The sequence below is a fragment of the Astatotilapia calliptera genome, chromosome 6 (assembly GCF_900246225.1).
Source record: "Astatotilapia calliptera chromosome 6, fAstCal1.2, whole genome shotgun sequence".
Lineage (NCBI taxonomy): Eukaryota > Metazoa > Chordata > Actinopteri > Cichliformes > Cichlidae > Astatotilapia > Astatotilapia calliptera.
In genome coordinates, this window is record NC_039307.1 from 25,092,856 (window position 1) to 25,110,193 (window position 17,338).

A 17,338-nucleotide genomic window follows, 5' to 3' on the forward strand; every position below is an offset into this window, starting at 1 on the left:
AAACAATTAACTGTGTTGACTATAAACATATTGTCTCGGCACACTCATTTTCCCGAGCACATTTCAGTACGTGTTGCTACTATGCAAGTGTCAGAGGGAACACTTTCCAGGTACTTAGCCTGAACTGTCAAATTGGACCTGTAGTCCAATGTCAACCCATTTTCCCTTTATGAATAATGAATCCTCTTTTCATTTCCAGGGAGCTATTTAATCGCAGACAAAAACACCTTTTGTCAGTTCTAGATTCGGGGCAAATCACTCCAATCAAACATTCTCCTCGGGTAAAGTTCCAGTGACTTTCAATGAGTTTCTGCTGACTTCCTGCCATCAAATGTAGCGTGGAGCGAGGCATTCATTTGCAACCCTCCGAGACAATTTCGAGTGCAAACCTCTATGTAGGCCAGACCCCAGAGCCACATCCTAAGGCATAATTGACATAAGAAAGAGAGTGAAAAGAAAAGACGGAGATGAAGGGAGGGGTGCACACAAAGAGGGCAAAATATAATACAAAATTCTCTGTAGCGCTCTTAATAATTTGCAGAGAGAGAAAGAAACTGGGTCTTTACATGTTGCCCTGTGTGAAACTCTGTTACCTGATGTATCAATAAATGTGAAAAGCTGAAGGCCTTAAGAAATTAGCCGTAGTAGATACCAGCTACCAACTATGTGTGACTGGCTAACTTTAAACTCTTGGCCTTGTCATTACAGCTAATGAGCCCCCTGGAGGACTACCACCCACAAGCTTAAAGCTAATCAAAGCAATCACTAAGTGAGATGGAGACACAGGGAAAACTGTGTGAAGTACTACACCACACAGAACCCCAACATTACTACTTACTCACTTCTATTATCCCCACTTCCACAACCATACCACCAAACGCTATGATATGCACCACACAGAATTCTTAAAGTGAATAATCTACTGCAACAAAGTAAAGTCTGTAATACCTTTTCATCCCCTGTGAGCTTACATCTGTCTTAGTACATTATGCAGAACTAAAGAGAAACCAAAAAGAAAATCCTTCAGGACTGCAACAACAAAGACACTTCAGAAAAGAGGCAAAGGAGAAAGTTGTAGGAAGAGGACAACTGCTTCAGCAACTCAGATTCAATAACAGCCCTGTTGACTCATAAGAACAAATCCAATCCCATTAGGGAGCCTTTGCAGGCAATAATGAATGTTGGGACCCGCCACCTGATGCTAGAGGACAGAATTGATCCCCTCTAAGGCCGGCTAAGGCGAGGAACTTTAATTGCCTCATCAGCATGGCTGTCAGTTCAAGCAGGTCTACCAAGATAGCAAATGGTGCAAAGGTAAAACAGCATAAATCTGTGAATGCAAATCTGTGAAACTTAATGAGTGGGCAAAAGGGCAGCACAGGAGGATGTGTCATTTCAAGCCCTGGGTGCGTTTTCCACCTTTGATGTAATTTTGGAGTGTTGTGTTCCAGGTGTTTTAAACATGATCCCAAGAAAGCAAAAGGATGACAGAAATGCACAGTGTATGCACAGTGTAACCCGATACTACCGAACTCATAAAATCCTCCCTCTGACCAAAACCTTCTGTTTGACTCAAATTGGTTCCAATAAAAACTTTTTAATGTTTTCTACCTTTGTTGCCATTTTATCAGTGTTTTGAATGCCTGATCTATTATGTCTGCGAGACTTGCATTGCAACATCATATCTAATCCTCACAAAAGAAGTGAGAAATTAATTGGGAAAGAAAATAAAAGATTCGATGCTACTAATAAGAGAATTATTAGTGCCACTGGGAAATATTTTTACATCGAGTATTGCTTTTGTGTACAATTGCTCCAAACAGTATGAGAAGAGAATGTTAATGTGTTCATTAAAATTCACAACATGAATGAGTCATTTGTCCAGCGACTATCCCAACTGTAAAGACTGTATGCATTTCATGAATATTTATGTGTATGACTACAGACCTCAGAGACTCATTAGTTTACATTTCCATACATACAGTAATGCATGAAGCATTTCAAGTGAACTGGTTTTCTTTTTTCCCCCTCAAAGGGACAAACTGAGACTTTTCGATAAACTGAGTGGGAGTTTTGCTGTTGTTATGTTTTTAATAATATGCATGTGTCATACAATTTCAACGCATCACTGAAATTCATGATTGCATGTTATGCTAAACCAGTGGTTCCCAAACTTTTTTTGCTAGCCCCCTTTTGTATTACGTTTGTGCCACGTTATTGTTTACATGAGATGGATTGCAGATTCTGTCTCTATCTTATTTTGTTTTCTATTTTGTCTCTATCTGCAGGTTTTACACGCTTACATATATACACGCAGTTACTGTCCCTCCATTTAGAAAGGCAGAGGCGTCACGGTGTGATTATTTTAGGTGTAGTTGTTTTTTTTTTCCTGTGTAATAATATTCAACATTGCTATCAATAAATTTTTCAAAAAAATGCCTCTCTGTGCAAAATGGCTTTAAAAAACTAAACAGCTGTGGGATCCTGTTTGTCCGTGATTTGAACCGGGGGAACAAATCGTGGCAGGATCAGCCTGATGTTATTTGTAATCCCGCTGTAACTTTACTGTACAAAGAGCTAACATCTCCAAAATGTCAGGAGTAGTTAGTCATTACAACAAGTGTTTGTGAACTAAAAATCAAGAATGTGGGATCCTGTTTGTCCGTGATTTGAAGAGCCCAGCGCTGCTCCCGACGAAGGGAAAACCAATTAAGCAGGGGAGACCTACCTTGGCACTTGTGCAGGTGAAACCAAAGGGAAAACACGCTTCACCATATTTTCTAGTCTTTGGCTTAGAATGAAGTTGGTTTGGAAACATATTCAGCGATGCTTCATCTCCTGCTTTGTGTTTGTGGAGGCGCCGTGCTAGCAGTGTCCAAGCCTTGCTTTTTCTTTTCCCCCCCCCCTTCATACTGCGCCCCCCCTGCAACGGCTCTGCGCCCCCCCCCCCCCAGGTGGCGGGCTCCACACTTTGGGAAAGTCTGCGCTAAACCAACAAATGCAGTCCTGTAGACCTGTCATTTTCCATTAAGAACCACTTATTGTACCCCAAAACTGTAGTATCTGAATTTGAAGTTGTACTATACTCCATACTGGGACTCATTATATTTGTTAATAGTAGCAATCATGCACACATCAAAACACAGCCCCCTCCTGACTATGATCCATCGAGAATTTGATATTTTTTTATATTAAATATTGGAAACATTTATCTCACAAACTCTCTTTGTTCACGTGCTGCTTATTTATTTTTGGCCTATTTTATCAAAGAAAGTTAAAAATCTTAGATGCAGTTGTACAAAAAAAAATTCTCCAGCATTTGATTTATATATATATATATATATATATATATATATATATATATATATATATATATATATATATATATATATATATATTTTATTCATGACAGCCTTTGACCTTCATTTATTAACTCTCTACACTATGCGAGACTTCAGTTACATGCGTCAGAGTTGCCGTGCTTTCTGGTTTATGCAGTGCACTGTAAAGCAGAGTCTGTGGCCTGGAGGATGGAAGAAGCGCACTTGTCTGCAAACTGTCACGAAGCAGTTGTAAAATTTGAAAAAGTGGGACGCAACCCAGAAGCAAGAATGTTAAACTTGAAAGTAAAAGCTGCGTCTCAATGCTGCCATCATTTTTCAAAAGGCGCAACTTTAACTTTTATTTCCGGTTCTGGTTTCTATGACACTTTGCACACTGGTGCTATTGCTGGAGAAGTAGCTAGCAAGAGGAGACAAGCTGACATGCTCCATGCTAACCTCTCTATGTTTATGTGACTAGAGCCTGACCAATCGATTTCATCTACAATCAACATCCAGCAACCACTCACTAACTGATGTGGGGATACTTATTTTCTCTAAAGATAGGTGGTTGCCAGATGGTTGTGGATGTCTCTGGACACAAGCTTAACTCTGCTTCACTAGGGTCTTCTTCTTCTTCTTCTTCTTCTTCTTCTTCTTAAATATGTACAGGGTCAGTATTTTAAGGGATGAAAGTTACTCAGTCAACAGAGCATTGGTGTGTGCATTATAATAAGGTTAGATTGATGCTTTAACATTACAATCCTGGTATTACTCATACTTTATATCCCCAGCATTGTCATTTATTTGAAAGTTACAGTGTAAACATTATTTTTAATGCTGTGGCTTATTATCTAGAAAAATTTAAATGTTTACTCAGTATGGAAATTTGGTCTGATTAAAACAAGCTTTTCTCTGTTTTCAACATGAGGAAGTCTTCATCAAGAGAACTTAAACTGCATACTGATTTGGATGTCATATTAAACAAAACTGGGATCAGTTATGGAGTCAAATAATTATCTTCCTGTTTTATAGTGCTCTATCTTGTATCTCATTTTGTATTGTGCAGTGTGTCTTGTTGCATTGCACTGCTGTGTTCTCTGCTTTTAATGTGTATTTTTGGGTTTGCTTTGTGCTGACTCTTACACAGTTTGCTGTTAAGTTTTCATAATTTTCATAATGGAAATGCTGTGGTCTGTGGCGTCAACACAATGAAATGAAAATGTCGGAAACAACAATTTGATTCATCTGACTATTGAGGTACGTCTGCATCGGACAATATTTGCACTCACATGTCTCCTTCTACTGTGAATATTGGTTTCCTTTCAGGTAAGGCTCCTTTACAGACAGCACTGTGGCAAGAGAAATGTTTTCAGAAAGAACTGCTGCCAGACTTTAACACACTCACTGATAATGTATGATAATGGATTCCTTTTAATCCCACCTCTCACCACTCTCGGTGCGCCCTGCACCAGTCATTAAAATACCGAAGGTGTGCTGCCACTCCCACAATAAGCACGGCACACTTGAGTGCGCTTTACACCTGCACATTGATTCATTCATAAAATTATCACCATTCTTAGGATTCACTTTTCATAGACAAGCAGCATCTCGCTCATCCAGATGCTCAGACACAAATGGCACACCACTTTTTTTCCCCTAACTTTAGTTCAGGAGGAAATTCCAAGCCTGACAAGATGCTTCTAAAACTCTTTGTTTGTCCATGGTGAACTTCTTTGGTTTTCCCATCTGATCAATAGGAATTGGTTATGACAGTAATGAGAAAGAGAAAACCACTGGGCCCAGCGGCATAATTAAGCAAGCACCTCCAACGGATGGCTAATTAATAGTGTAGAGGAAATTAATGAAGAGCTAACCCTAACCTGCTGACAGCCAGCAGGAGTAAAACTTAGCTACGTCAGCACAGAGCTCTGGAGCACTTCAGGTGACTGCCAAAGCCTCCTCTGTCATTTAGACAGCATGCTCTAATCACGGTCCTTAAACCAGGCCACTGCCTCACGGCCCAGTAAAAATATGCAGTTTTCTGTAGCTACATGCTAGAAGATCTGATCTCAAATGAGATTCTTTAAAGCGCCAATCTCCCATCTGTTGTTGAATCCTCCACTGGGCACTGATCTCAGAGCGGTTCTCAGAATAACAGCCAAAACTTTACTTAATGATTCAGACACTTTCAGACCCTGATCTGTGACCAGAGAAGCCTCAAGGCTTCTGCCAGCATCCTTCACCATCATCCACACAACCTGGAGCGGGCTGACTCCAGAACAGGCAAAGAACTAACAAGCTGCTGCCCATCAGCATGGAGTCCCAGCCACTGCCAATGTCCTGTCCCTCAACCACACACAGTAATTCAGGGAGGAAGTTATTTTGTTGGACAACATGCTGCTAGTCACATTAAATCTGAACATCAGCCCCGTGAGACTCTATTAAGGCTGTGCGAGTTTCACCCACTCTCTGTGTCCCTGAAATGTGTCACTCGGCAGTTCTGCTTGACCGGGAGGCCTCGCGAAATGACAGTGCTTCCTTCCCCTCTCAGTTACGGTGGACAGAATTCAGAGACACATACTGGGAGAACCTCTGCTGTATAAAGTCTGCACCAACTAACTAAAGCTGACCTAACAAAAGTTCCAGCTACACGTTTATGTTGCAACTCCTTCTTTCAGTAAAATGCAGCCACACTGTCTCCCTCAGTCTAGACAGGGCAAAAAAAAAAAAAACAGGGGACAATGTTTGGATTCTGAATCTGTCTCCAAAAAATGCAGAGAAAAATGCATCATTATTCAGATTAGATGAATAATTGGTAATGTAAAATCCAAAACCAGTGTCTACAGGGTTCAATTAAAAACGGATGATAACCCAGTGACTTTTAAAACAGACATTTAAATGGGACTGCACGCATTAATGAAAGATAAATGCTTTTGCTCTGTGTGTACATGTGCAAAATTCCTTGAGGAATACTAAGTGTAGCTATTGATTAAACTCTTTCCTGGCCCATCCTGAGAGACAAACTACATTGCGTACTCTGACCAATGCCAAGTTTGGCGAGTGCAGGTTTTTAATGGATCTGGAAAGAGCCCCCCCGTCTCTCTCTTCTAGTGTCCAGGGAACAAAGACAAATAGCTCTTTTATTGCCCTCCTGGTAACACCTCTGTGCTCAGGTTTTCCTTTTTTCCTTTCTCAATCCTTTTCCATCTTCTCTTTGATGAATTAATATCACATTGAATAGCCAAGTCTCACATCTCGCCGATTGTTCCCTTTTTAATCAAATGTGATTACAAAAGGCTGCCTCTGAAAGCCGAGGAGGCATACTGGAAGAAGTATAATGAACACGTGCGCGAGTGTGTGTGTGCACATGAATCTTTGCTCTGCTGAAATAGGCTTGACTTACAGTGCAATTAAGGGACTCTTGCTTAGAAACAGCAACAGTACTTCGCATTAACACACACAAAAAGCCTCATCAGGTCCTTTTAGGCTAAATAGTTGGTCTGATGTTTGGTGTGTGCACAATAAAGGCAAACCGAACAATAAAATAATAAGTGTCTTTCCTGTCCTTCAGCCATTTAGTAAGCGTGCACGTCCGTTATAATGGCCTGAGTGAATACTTGGAGAATTTGAGTTTATTCCTGTTTTTACTGACAAATCACTACATTCCAGGTCAAACATGCAGGCTGAGTGCAGGCCGTAGTCGGGTAGCCAGGCGGAAAATTGGAAAATTTAAGCTACAGTGAGTCATTAGCTAAGGCAAATATGAAACAAAAAGCTGTGTCTCCCCAGAGAATTATTTCTGAAGTCTAATCTCTCATTCAAAGTGAATGATTTCACTTCAGTGGATTCTCGAAAATATGCTAACATTATCATTGTTCATGCTAGCAGATAAAACTGACCATCTTCAGCAAATTCACTTGTGCATTTTACCGTAAAAAAAGCCCTTTCTTTATTTTTTATTATCAGCACAGGGCCGCGACTATTTTCCCTTCAGCTTATCCATTTTATACCCATACCTCAGCCCTCTCAATCTTGCTTCTCCCCCTTTTCTTGAGCTGCAAACTCTGTAACTAATTGGATCTGGCATGGTCTGTAATGACTTTGCACTCTATGGGGAGCTATGGGAAAAATCACCCTTCATTTCATCTGGCATCACTCAAGTGACCACATACTGAACCTCAGTGACATATAGCTCCATCCTGCATCCAAAAGGCAAAGACAGCAACATTTACAGGATACTGCTGATCTCGGGTTTGAGAGACTCATATGCATGTGTTGGCCCCTGAGGGCATTTTCAGTTTTATATATGTATGTGTGTGCATAATACCATTATCAACGTCATTTGTCAAATGTTGAAAGTGAGAACCCAAAAGCAGATTCTGCTTTTGGGTTCTCAGGCATAGTTAAACAGGAAACTCGAGAATTTATCGAAGCTGATGATCAGTGTACAAAACAAAACTGAATAAGAAGGAAAACTGAAATCTTCCACTTACTGAACATCAGTGTTGAGTAAGTTACTTTAAATTAGTAACTTAGTTACATTACTAGTTACTTCTATCAAAAGTAACTCAGTTACTTCAAGTTACTCGTTACTTTCAAAGTTACTAGGGAAAGTAACTTTGGTTTTACTCAGAATTCTCTTGTTAATGTGTTGCTTCCATAACTTTGCCAGTCTTCTAGCTTGCTTACTTGCCACAAGTGCACTGTGCCACCTACCAATAGAAAAAAAAAATAATGTGCATATTTCCACGAGAGAAATCCCACGCCTGGACCGTCATTGACCGTTGCCATGATTCTAGCCTACGTCACAGCGTCATGTGCGCTTTTTACATCCAACACAAAAACTGCAGTCGTGGTGCTTTCGATTGTACTCAGAACTTCTGCCTTCCGAATAGGAAGATGTAGGTAACACCAGACTGCAGATGAGCTGCATACAGGGCTGGACTGGGACAAAAAATCAGCCCGGGCATTGTGACTAGAGACCAGCCTGCCATTATAGGAAAAATCATAAAGCCTTTGAATGAAAACAAACGCTGTTGTGACAGTGATGTACACTGTTTTGATGGTATATATGTATCAATCTATCAATCGTTTGTTGTAAGATTCAGATAATTATTTAATAAAAGCTAGACATTTTAAATGAGAATAAGAAAGAAAAGTATTTCTTTGTGCCCCCCTCTCCCTGTTAATGCCCTACCTGGCCCCCTGGCAAAACTTTGCTAGATCCGCCCCTGCACAGTTACCAGCTGTCAGCTACTTAGAAAAGGATCCTGGTCTTATTTGTCTCTCAGAAACAGTTCATAACTTCCCTTCAACTCATTCATGACACCTAAAAGGTAAACCTGTTTCTCCATCACAGCTCTGATGATTCAGTAAGGACATCTCCTGGTTTCATCTTCACGTTTCCCTCTCACCACATAACCAAACCATATCATGACCAGCAGCTTTACAGCTGTGGCTCCAGCAAACATCAGCTGATACTAGAAATTAATATTAAATAAATTCTAACAACAGCTGATCAAGCTTAAACGTGCTGCTGTTGTTTAACGCAACATTTCCTGGTTCCCTCTTTCTGGCGCAAAGTGGGCGATAAACAAACAAGAGAGAAAAGCCGATCAGCTGATCATTGATCAGTTTCATGATTGAAGTAGAAACAGGAGAGGGAGGGGGGAGAGAATGAGAGGAGAAGAGGCAGCTGCAGCGTCATGACAGAATAAATCCAGCTTTGTGTCTTTTTCATTGTAGCTGAAGTACCGGACAAACTGTGTTCCTTTGCACCTCAATATGAAACCTGTAATATTTTCTCTGAATACGAGACGATTCTGTTTTTTACTGGACGGTTGGCAACTCTAATAATTAACCTTATGAACAAAATAAAGTTCAACATCATTAACATCATAGCACCCACCCAGCTGTATAGAAACTCTGTCATGCTAGCTAGTAGGCAGTATGGAAAAAGTCAGAATAACGAAAATAAACTCCACCTAAACTTGGTTTATATCTGACCCAGAGAGACTGCAGGTCATAACTTCTTACCTGAAGTTCAGTTCACACTTGGACCGGCGGCCACCTCGGGTCTCTCCTCCTTCTGTGTCCGTTTTCTCTCATCCACCTGCTGGCCTCTACCACTTGCTAATGTTACTGAATCTGTGGAAGCTCCGCGATAGCCACCACACGAAGTAACGAGTAACGACCCTATCTAAATCCCAGTAACGACTAACGCGTTCCTGGCATAATAACTAGTTACCGTGCTCGTTACCACAATAACAACGTAGTTACTGTAACGTGTTACTTAATAACGTGTTAGTCCCAACACTGCTGAACTAAAGCTGGGAGACACAAGGGATTGAAGAACAGACACTCAGACAAAGGACTAGGGGAGATAGCAACAATGAATACACAGGAGGGTGATCAGGGGAAGTGAAAACACCAGGGAACGCAGCTGAAACTTTTCAAGGAAATGAGACTGAGTAAAGCAAAAACTAAACACTAAGCACGCAGGATAAGAGATTACCAAAATAAAACAGGAAACAATGAGAAAAGGACTGAGAGATAAAAAGATAAACAACATGAAAATGAGAGTAACTGAACACAGAAGACTTGAGTTGAGCCCTGAGATGAGACTAAGGGAACAGGGAGGGGACAGTAAAGGGAACTAATTAACAATTTTTGAAAATCAAAAACAATCGTGAATTAACAAAACTCAAAGATTCAAACACGAACGTTGGATCACAGACCCAGCACCATGACAGGATTTGAAGATCTAGCAGTGATGGTCAGTGAAGAAAGCAAACAAGACACATTTAACCCATCCAGCCATGAAGCAGAGAGATGCTTCACAGCCAAATACCGAACTTAATAAAACATAAAAATATAAAAATCTCCCTGTTTGTCAATGAAAGGCACTAAAAATGTTTCTAGGTTGAACACTGATTTGAGAAAGAGCAGTATATTAGAAAGAGTTTATACTCCAAGCAAATATTTTTTTAAGAATTCATATTGTTTTAGAAGAAGGACTTGGTTCTATGAGAAAAATTAGAGGTCATCACAATGGCTGGATTATTGCAGACTAACTGCAGACCCATCTGACAACTGGTGTCCATGTGCACTCCAAACATCGTTGTGTAGTACCAGTTTTATCGCTGCTCATAAACTCAGCTGACAATTTCCCCCTTTCTTGAAACCTTAAAACTCGAGTGCGAGCTGCAGCTGGCAGCTGGGAAGTTGCAGAAAAAAAGCGGCTCTTCAATGTTCACGAACATATTTAGGAAGAAGAAAAATGCTTGCCAGGAAAAAGAACAGGTGCAGAGGAAGTTCTGACTCAACAAACCCTTTCCATCACGCCTGTTGCCTCAAGTCAAATAGAGCTGTCAGAGGCAGTAGAGTCCCAGTCTAATTTCAGCAATAGCTTGGCTGTAAGTAACTGTATGGGGCTCCGAAAATAAAGTCTGTGGGCCAGGGACAAATTTGTTTGCCAGTATTAATTATGACCAAGTTAGATTCTTTTGTCAATAAAAGCCAGTTCCTCCAACATGGGCCTGGATTAAATCACTCAGGTACCTATGCCTTCATGGTGTAAACATTTATTTTGTACCTCTTTTTCTCTGCTTCATATCTGCTCAGGAGTCGCTGGAGACCACCACCTTTAAAGCCCTGGAAGTGGGCAGCTGGGGCACCAACAGTGACGATGTCGTAAAACGCATCTGTAAAGAGAGAGAAAATTGAGTTCACAGCATTTTAGATACAGATTTTTTTTTTTTAAAGGCAGAACCTGCAAAACTGGAGTTACTGGAGGACCCCGAATTGAGAAAACTGAGAACATGAATGAATCCTGTCAAAGTAAATTACATATTAATATAATTTCAAGTAGGATTTTTCACGGAAATGATGGAAATGCTGCTAATAAGAGTAATTTCAAGACACACAGACATGAGGAATGACTAATGTCGGCTGTCTTCCGGCTTCAGCTCAAATTAAAATATGAAAAAAAAAAATGTAAATATGCCGACCTCCATATCTAATGGCCAATAAATGAAAAATTAGCAATTAAACAATAGATGGGAGAAACACCCTTCAAGCATGTTATGAGTGTTGAAGTTGAACAGTTTGTTAAACTATGTTGGCAACAAATGGCAACAAGTAATCACGTGAGTTTCAATAAAGCAAAATAATTTTTAAACAGCGCTGTCATATTACCTTAGTAAGGAATCATAAATAACGACACATAACCAACGTTAAGAGAATCTATTTATGTTCTGTGAAAGGAAAAAACAATATATCAGATTTTCGTCACCAAATATCGGTATTGAAATCATTTTTTCAAATCTCATATCTGTCAGCCTCTAATTATCTCTATGTATGCTTGGCTCTACTTCTTGCCATCTTTTCATCTTTATTTTGGTCTGGTCCCACGTTAACCTGGAAGGACAACCAATGTCACAGTATTTCTTTTCAATTTGCACACCGGGGTCATAAGTAAATAAACACTTCACAGACGGCTAGGCGGCACAGAGGTGCTTAGAACAGGGCTTGATTTGAATGAGTAATGGCTGAAACTGTCAATTAAAGCAGGAAAAACAGAAGGGGGTATGGGGGGGGGGGGGGGGGGGGGTGAATATTTTGGTGTGGTTTAGTGCTTGGTCAGTTAATGAACGCCCATGAGAAAACAACAGTCCACAATAATATTCTAACCAAAAAAAAGAGGCTGAAAACACAAATTAATGACACAACAGTTGCAAGTCTTGCCACAGAGAAGTAAATGACAACACCACTGTAGACCAATAGTGGTTTGATGTCGAGGCTTTGCTACTACCCACTGTTTCTTCCATTAATTATTGAGGTGCCTGGCCATAACACTCCCTGACTGCCACATGTCTGGCCCCTGGAGTTTTCAGATATCCAAGTTCCCTTAATTGGTTCTCCCCCCAGCAGAAGTATACTGAAAAGCAATGGCGGATTTCAGAACATCAAGCACAATGACCAATTTGTGCTCGATTTGCTTGCTCTTTTTCACACACCGACCGTTTCTCAATAAATCAACAACGGAGCAAGCTGTTATACTGAGAGGACAGTGGCTTTCTGGAAAGAGTAAACTGGTTGTGGCAGTCAGGATGATTGGTTATAATCCATGCTTAACCCATTCAACAGTCCCTTTTAACAATGACAAAGCATTGTTTTACTCGACCTAAATGAGTGCTGAATAATGCTTTCAGTTCAGCTTTGCCGAGCTGTGCATTTAGGCTGGAAATATTCTATAGTTGTCATTTTAGAGGCAGAAGACAGCCACTCACAGTAAAACAAATGAATACTGTTTAGAGCTGGAAGTGTTGCTTTCCTCCCTATTTTCTTTTCTTGCTGAACGATCGGGAGACAAAATGAAAATTAATGGTTTTGCATTGTTGAGTAAATTACATAGCCAAACTTCATCACTTCAGAAAATCAAATGGAAAAATAGAGCTCTTCACTGTAGTTGAAACTGAAACTCAGTTGCATTATGGACCAGTTTTCATTGTCTTCTGTGCCTCTCTGATTGCAATCATTTTCTTTCCTTGTGGTTTTTCTTTTGCCTTTTCAAATCAAGTAAATTTGAAGGGAAAAAAATGAATTTTACATCCAATAAAGGTTGCTAGAATAAATTAAAACACGAGGATAGCCTAATACCCAGAAATGATGGCTATTTTTTAAAGACAATCTTCTCATCAGTGGCTCTCTGTCTTAATTTTGCACTTAACCATTCACATCAGATAACCACTGATGAACATGCATGAAAGCTGGCACATGTTGAGCTAATTAGAGACAATCAGCAAGTGAACTGGAAACCATGAGCCAGTCGTGTTGCTGTATCGATACATACTGTAGAAGCTCTATACTTAAAATAGAGCTTCTTAAAAGTATCACGAAAGACGAAGGCTACGTTTTTATGGTTTCCTTGGCTTACTGCATCCATCTTGGATTAGTTGTAAAATCATACCAAAGTACTGAAAACCACATTTCCATAACTTTTGTGCTTTAAAGCACTTTAAAAAGTCTGATTTGACTAGCGATTCGACTGGTGAAACATCTCTCAGCCAATGTGTTATTGTGTAAAACTCACAATACCATCCCTCATTTCTTGATGTGCAGGTGCATCTCTCAGGTCCTGTGTAAAATCTGGGTCTTTGGTGGATTTCTTCCCAGTCATGTCCTGTCCTTTCTTAAGGACATGACTTTCAGATACTGTTAATCTGCTGTAGATAATCTTTTAAACGGTCACATCTTCTTTTGCCCTCCACTTTTCCACTTTCCTCAAACTTTTTAAGGACACACTGCACACCACGCTGAGCCATCCCAGGTTTTTGTGTAATAGTTATTTGAGAATCACTTTGTTGTCTCAAAAATGATACTTTAGATCTGTCAAACCACGTTATGTTTGCCATGAAATAAGTCTCAAGAAATTAAATAAATGATGTGTTTTTACAGCAGGCTGTTAGGAGTGCCAAGTTGTCTGTTCATCAGTTAGATGCCTCATTTTTTGATTCAATATGTCAGAGTTAGATGGCTTATCATACACAAATCTACAATTACAAGAAAGTCTGGCTTCTTGAAAGCAAAATATAAAGAAATGATGGATGGATTGAGACTTTTGCACCGCGGATCAACATTACTTACTTAACATTGTGACACCAGTGGAAGCTGTGTAAACTCTGCATTACACTTAAGCTGCAGCATCTCTGTCTGGTGTGAATTGGGCCAACAGAAGGGAATTAATAGTGTCTCTAAAGTTTATATTAATATTTTTAGATAAAAAGTCGCAGAACTGTATAATGTCTCTGTTTGACTATTTTTTTTGTCCTATCAGAAGCCTTAAAGAAAGACTGATATGTATTTCAACGTTTGCCTGTCTTCAACTTTCCATCAATCATCTGTTGTTTAGTTGCACTGGAGCCCATTCACAGATCATCAGGAAGTAGTTAGTTGCCTTAATATGCTGAGACAGTTCCAGGGCAAAAACAGCCTCTGCCAGCAACAGAGCAGCAGTGGAAGAGACAGCCTAGTCCTTCACTCCACAAAAACGCAAAGGGCTTAATTAGTGTTTTGTCTGTTTTTTTTTAGGCCAAGTTAATTCTCACCTTTCAGCCTGGATGATGACCTAGAACCTCCCTGTCTGAGCCCCCTGAGTGTCTCAGACAGATGGAGAAGTCAAGCACAGTAGGTGACAATGTTTCCATACCGTGTTTGAAGTTACGTTGTGCACAGCTTGAGCTGAGAACCACTTAGAATTAAACTGTTCTCCCACACAAAACCTAATTGCTCTTGAAAGGACGTCTGAAGACAATACATGCAATGATGAATCTAAAACAAGTCCAAGTCAGAGGTGCAGTACCTGTTTTTTTGGGGCATGTCACCCTCATCCTCTGGGTGTGCAGGTTTATCGGAATAAACTCCAGAGACTTTTGAGCTTTGCAGCAGCTTGGCTTGAATGAGCAACCTGAAAACATAAACAACAGTATATGTCACAAAACCAGGTTGTGTTGGTCAAGATCTTGAAGAAGAAAGAAGAAAAAAAATCCTTGTACTGTAAAAGCGATTGTGTAGAAGTTATGCTGGGTATTTGTAGTAACCACAACCAAATTTTGATACATTTCCTACACAAATGATTGAAGACACCGAGTTCTTTGCTAAATTAACATGTATTTATTTCACGTTTACATACATTTAAATTGACCAGTGTGCAGTCTTTGTCAGTGTAATAATGATATATCCTGATGCAAATAATAAAAAATTGCATCAGGATATATCATTATTTCTACATTTCTCAGAAGACCAGAGGATTTCTGGCTATACAGTCCAAAAGGTCTCATGCTGGCCTATCTTGCCATGTTTCTAATGGCTCCATCACCCTAAAGTAAAAGCAGGATGGCTGACTCCATGCAACTATGAAAAACTGGTGACTGCGTTGAATCTGTTAGAAACGGATTGCAAGTAGCTCTGGTGACCAACTGGTCACCTGCAGTTTAAGGTGCAACACCACCAACCTTATTCGATCACATGGTAACTACACAGATTGGCCAACGGGAGCCAATCTATCTCCAAACAGTGGCAGTCTGATTTGGACTGACAACAGTCACTCTAAGAAAAGTCAATTTGCAGTTGAAGGTTTGCAAATAATAATCACTGTCCAATACAGTGGTTTATTGTGGGAGTTACGTTCTAAAAATAACCTGCGATAGGTGAAATCGGCGAAGTAGCCAACTTTATTTTTTACAATTATTATAGATGTTTTAAGGCTGTAAAACCCCTCACTATACACTTTTATAAGACAGGCATGAACATTTTCACACTTTTCTCTCCTGTTTAAACACTCTCAAAGTTCAAACCTTTGTAGAAAAACAAGTTTAGTATTATAGAATGAAACCAAAAGCACCCACGGGTGCCTCTGACGGTGCAAAACGTTTCGTCGACATTGTAGTGTTTGTTGGGGAGAAAACTTACAAATATACAGTGCAGCACTTCAGAGTCACACTGCTAGCGATCGAAGATTTATGTAAATTTTACAAGGTGAACGCATTCTGTACTGTACAGGAGACACGGCATGGAGGAGATTGATTGACAATGGTCTACAGCCAATTAGGATGCAGAACACAATGCGCTGTGAAAAAAAAAAATTAAAAAAAGCAAAATTGCACTCAAAAAAATCCGCGAAACAGCGAGGCTGTGAAAGGTGAACCGCATTATAGTGAGGGACCACTGTATACACATGCATAAAGATTGCAAACATGTAGCAATCAATCTGAGTCCATCTGTGCTGATATAATTAGTTAACGTGAATGTCTGTGTATGTAGACAGCAACATATTTGTTATTCAAGTGCCATCTGATAGCAGACTGACCATTTTATCATCATGACAGACAGCAACTGAGTGTAAGTGCCGTCCTCAAAGCAGCCATTTCAAAGGCAGTGAGATTGCAAGTTCATTGCATAAAGTCGAAATAATGTTCTCCAATCACTGTCTTCACTTGTGTGACTGTATCATAATGTCCTGCAACATAACTTTCAGCTGTTTTAATTTGCTCCTCTTAATGTCAGAGTATAATCCACATTCCCTGAGCAAATTGTATCTTTTTTCTGCAATATTAGTCATTTGGTCTTCCTTTTGAGTCTTTCATATAAAAAAAAACCCCAACCCATATACCACATACATTCCAACATATTTGGCGTTGCAAATACAAAGTGTTTCTCTGAAAAGTGCAAAGCTGTGTCACTGTGAAGAATGTTCTGATTTTATCTAATGATGTTTTCATGCTTATTCACTGTGTTACACCATAAACTGTATTCAATGTGCTTTGATTTGAAGCAACGGTGTTCTATTACTTTTAAACCATATATCTGAGTTTCAAAGTGGTTCATCATGTCTGCAGCCTTGTCATTTGTCAGCCTATTGTATTATAGAAAGCCCTTACTGTCTGCTACAGCTACACCACATTACATTACACGGCTTTTCACTTCATCAGTTCATGTGGCAAGGGACAAAGACACAGAGGCAGGAAGCATTAGATAATAAGTTAAATATATGATCAATTGTTCTCTTGATTGATTTACCAATGAAAAGAAAACCCCTGCGCAATTCAGTGACTTGAGATCTATTTAATGCACGACTGAGTGACAAAAGGGAATACAAAGCAAATTAAAATCGATTTAAATTAGAAGTTGTTGAAGTGGCTGCAGTGCAGATTCAGATATACCTCTACGGATGCGGGGACTTTTACAACTTAATTGCTACAATATGCCGTATAAACGGAAGACATTTGTTCGTTCTCCGTCAGAATTGGTCACTTAATGAATCTGACTTCAGAATACAGCCCCAAAAATAGAGCACAGTTTCACATTTCGCAGGACTTTAAGATAACTGAGAGGACAATTTTCCCAAACAAACAATAACCTTTAAATAAAATGTCAGAAAGTAATCATACAGTTTTAAAATACTGTAAGCTATGAAGAAATTATTGTAATTAATTCTTTCATGTTCACCATCATGG

At 39.7% G+C, this 17,338-nt stretch overlaps 1 protein-coding gene across 7 annotated transcripts in view; it reads right to left on the reverse strand.

The window, feature by feature from the left end:
* Positions 1 to 17,338, reverse strand: part of inpp4b (inositol polyphosphate-4-phosphatase type II B) — a 191,560-nt gene that overhangs the window by 29,880 nt on the left and 144,342 nt on the right. For all 7 annotated transcript variants that reach the window (XM_026171319.1, XM_026171316.1, XM_026171318.1 and 4 more), the window contains 2 exons: positions 14,686 to 14,790; positions 10,918 to 11,026 (listed from right to left, as the gene is read on the reverse strand). In XM_026171319.1, the coding sequence (XP_026027104.1) occupies positions 10,918 to 11,026; positions 14,686 to 14,790 (214 nt within the window). The remainder of the gene's footprint in view (positions 1 to 10,917; positions 11,027 to 14,685; positions 14,791 to 17,338) is intronic.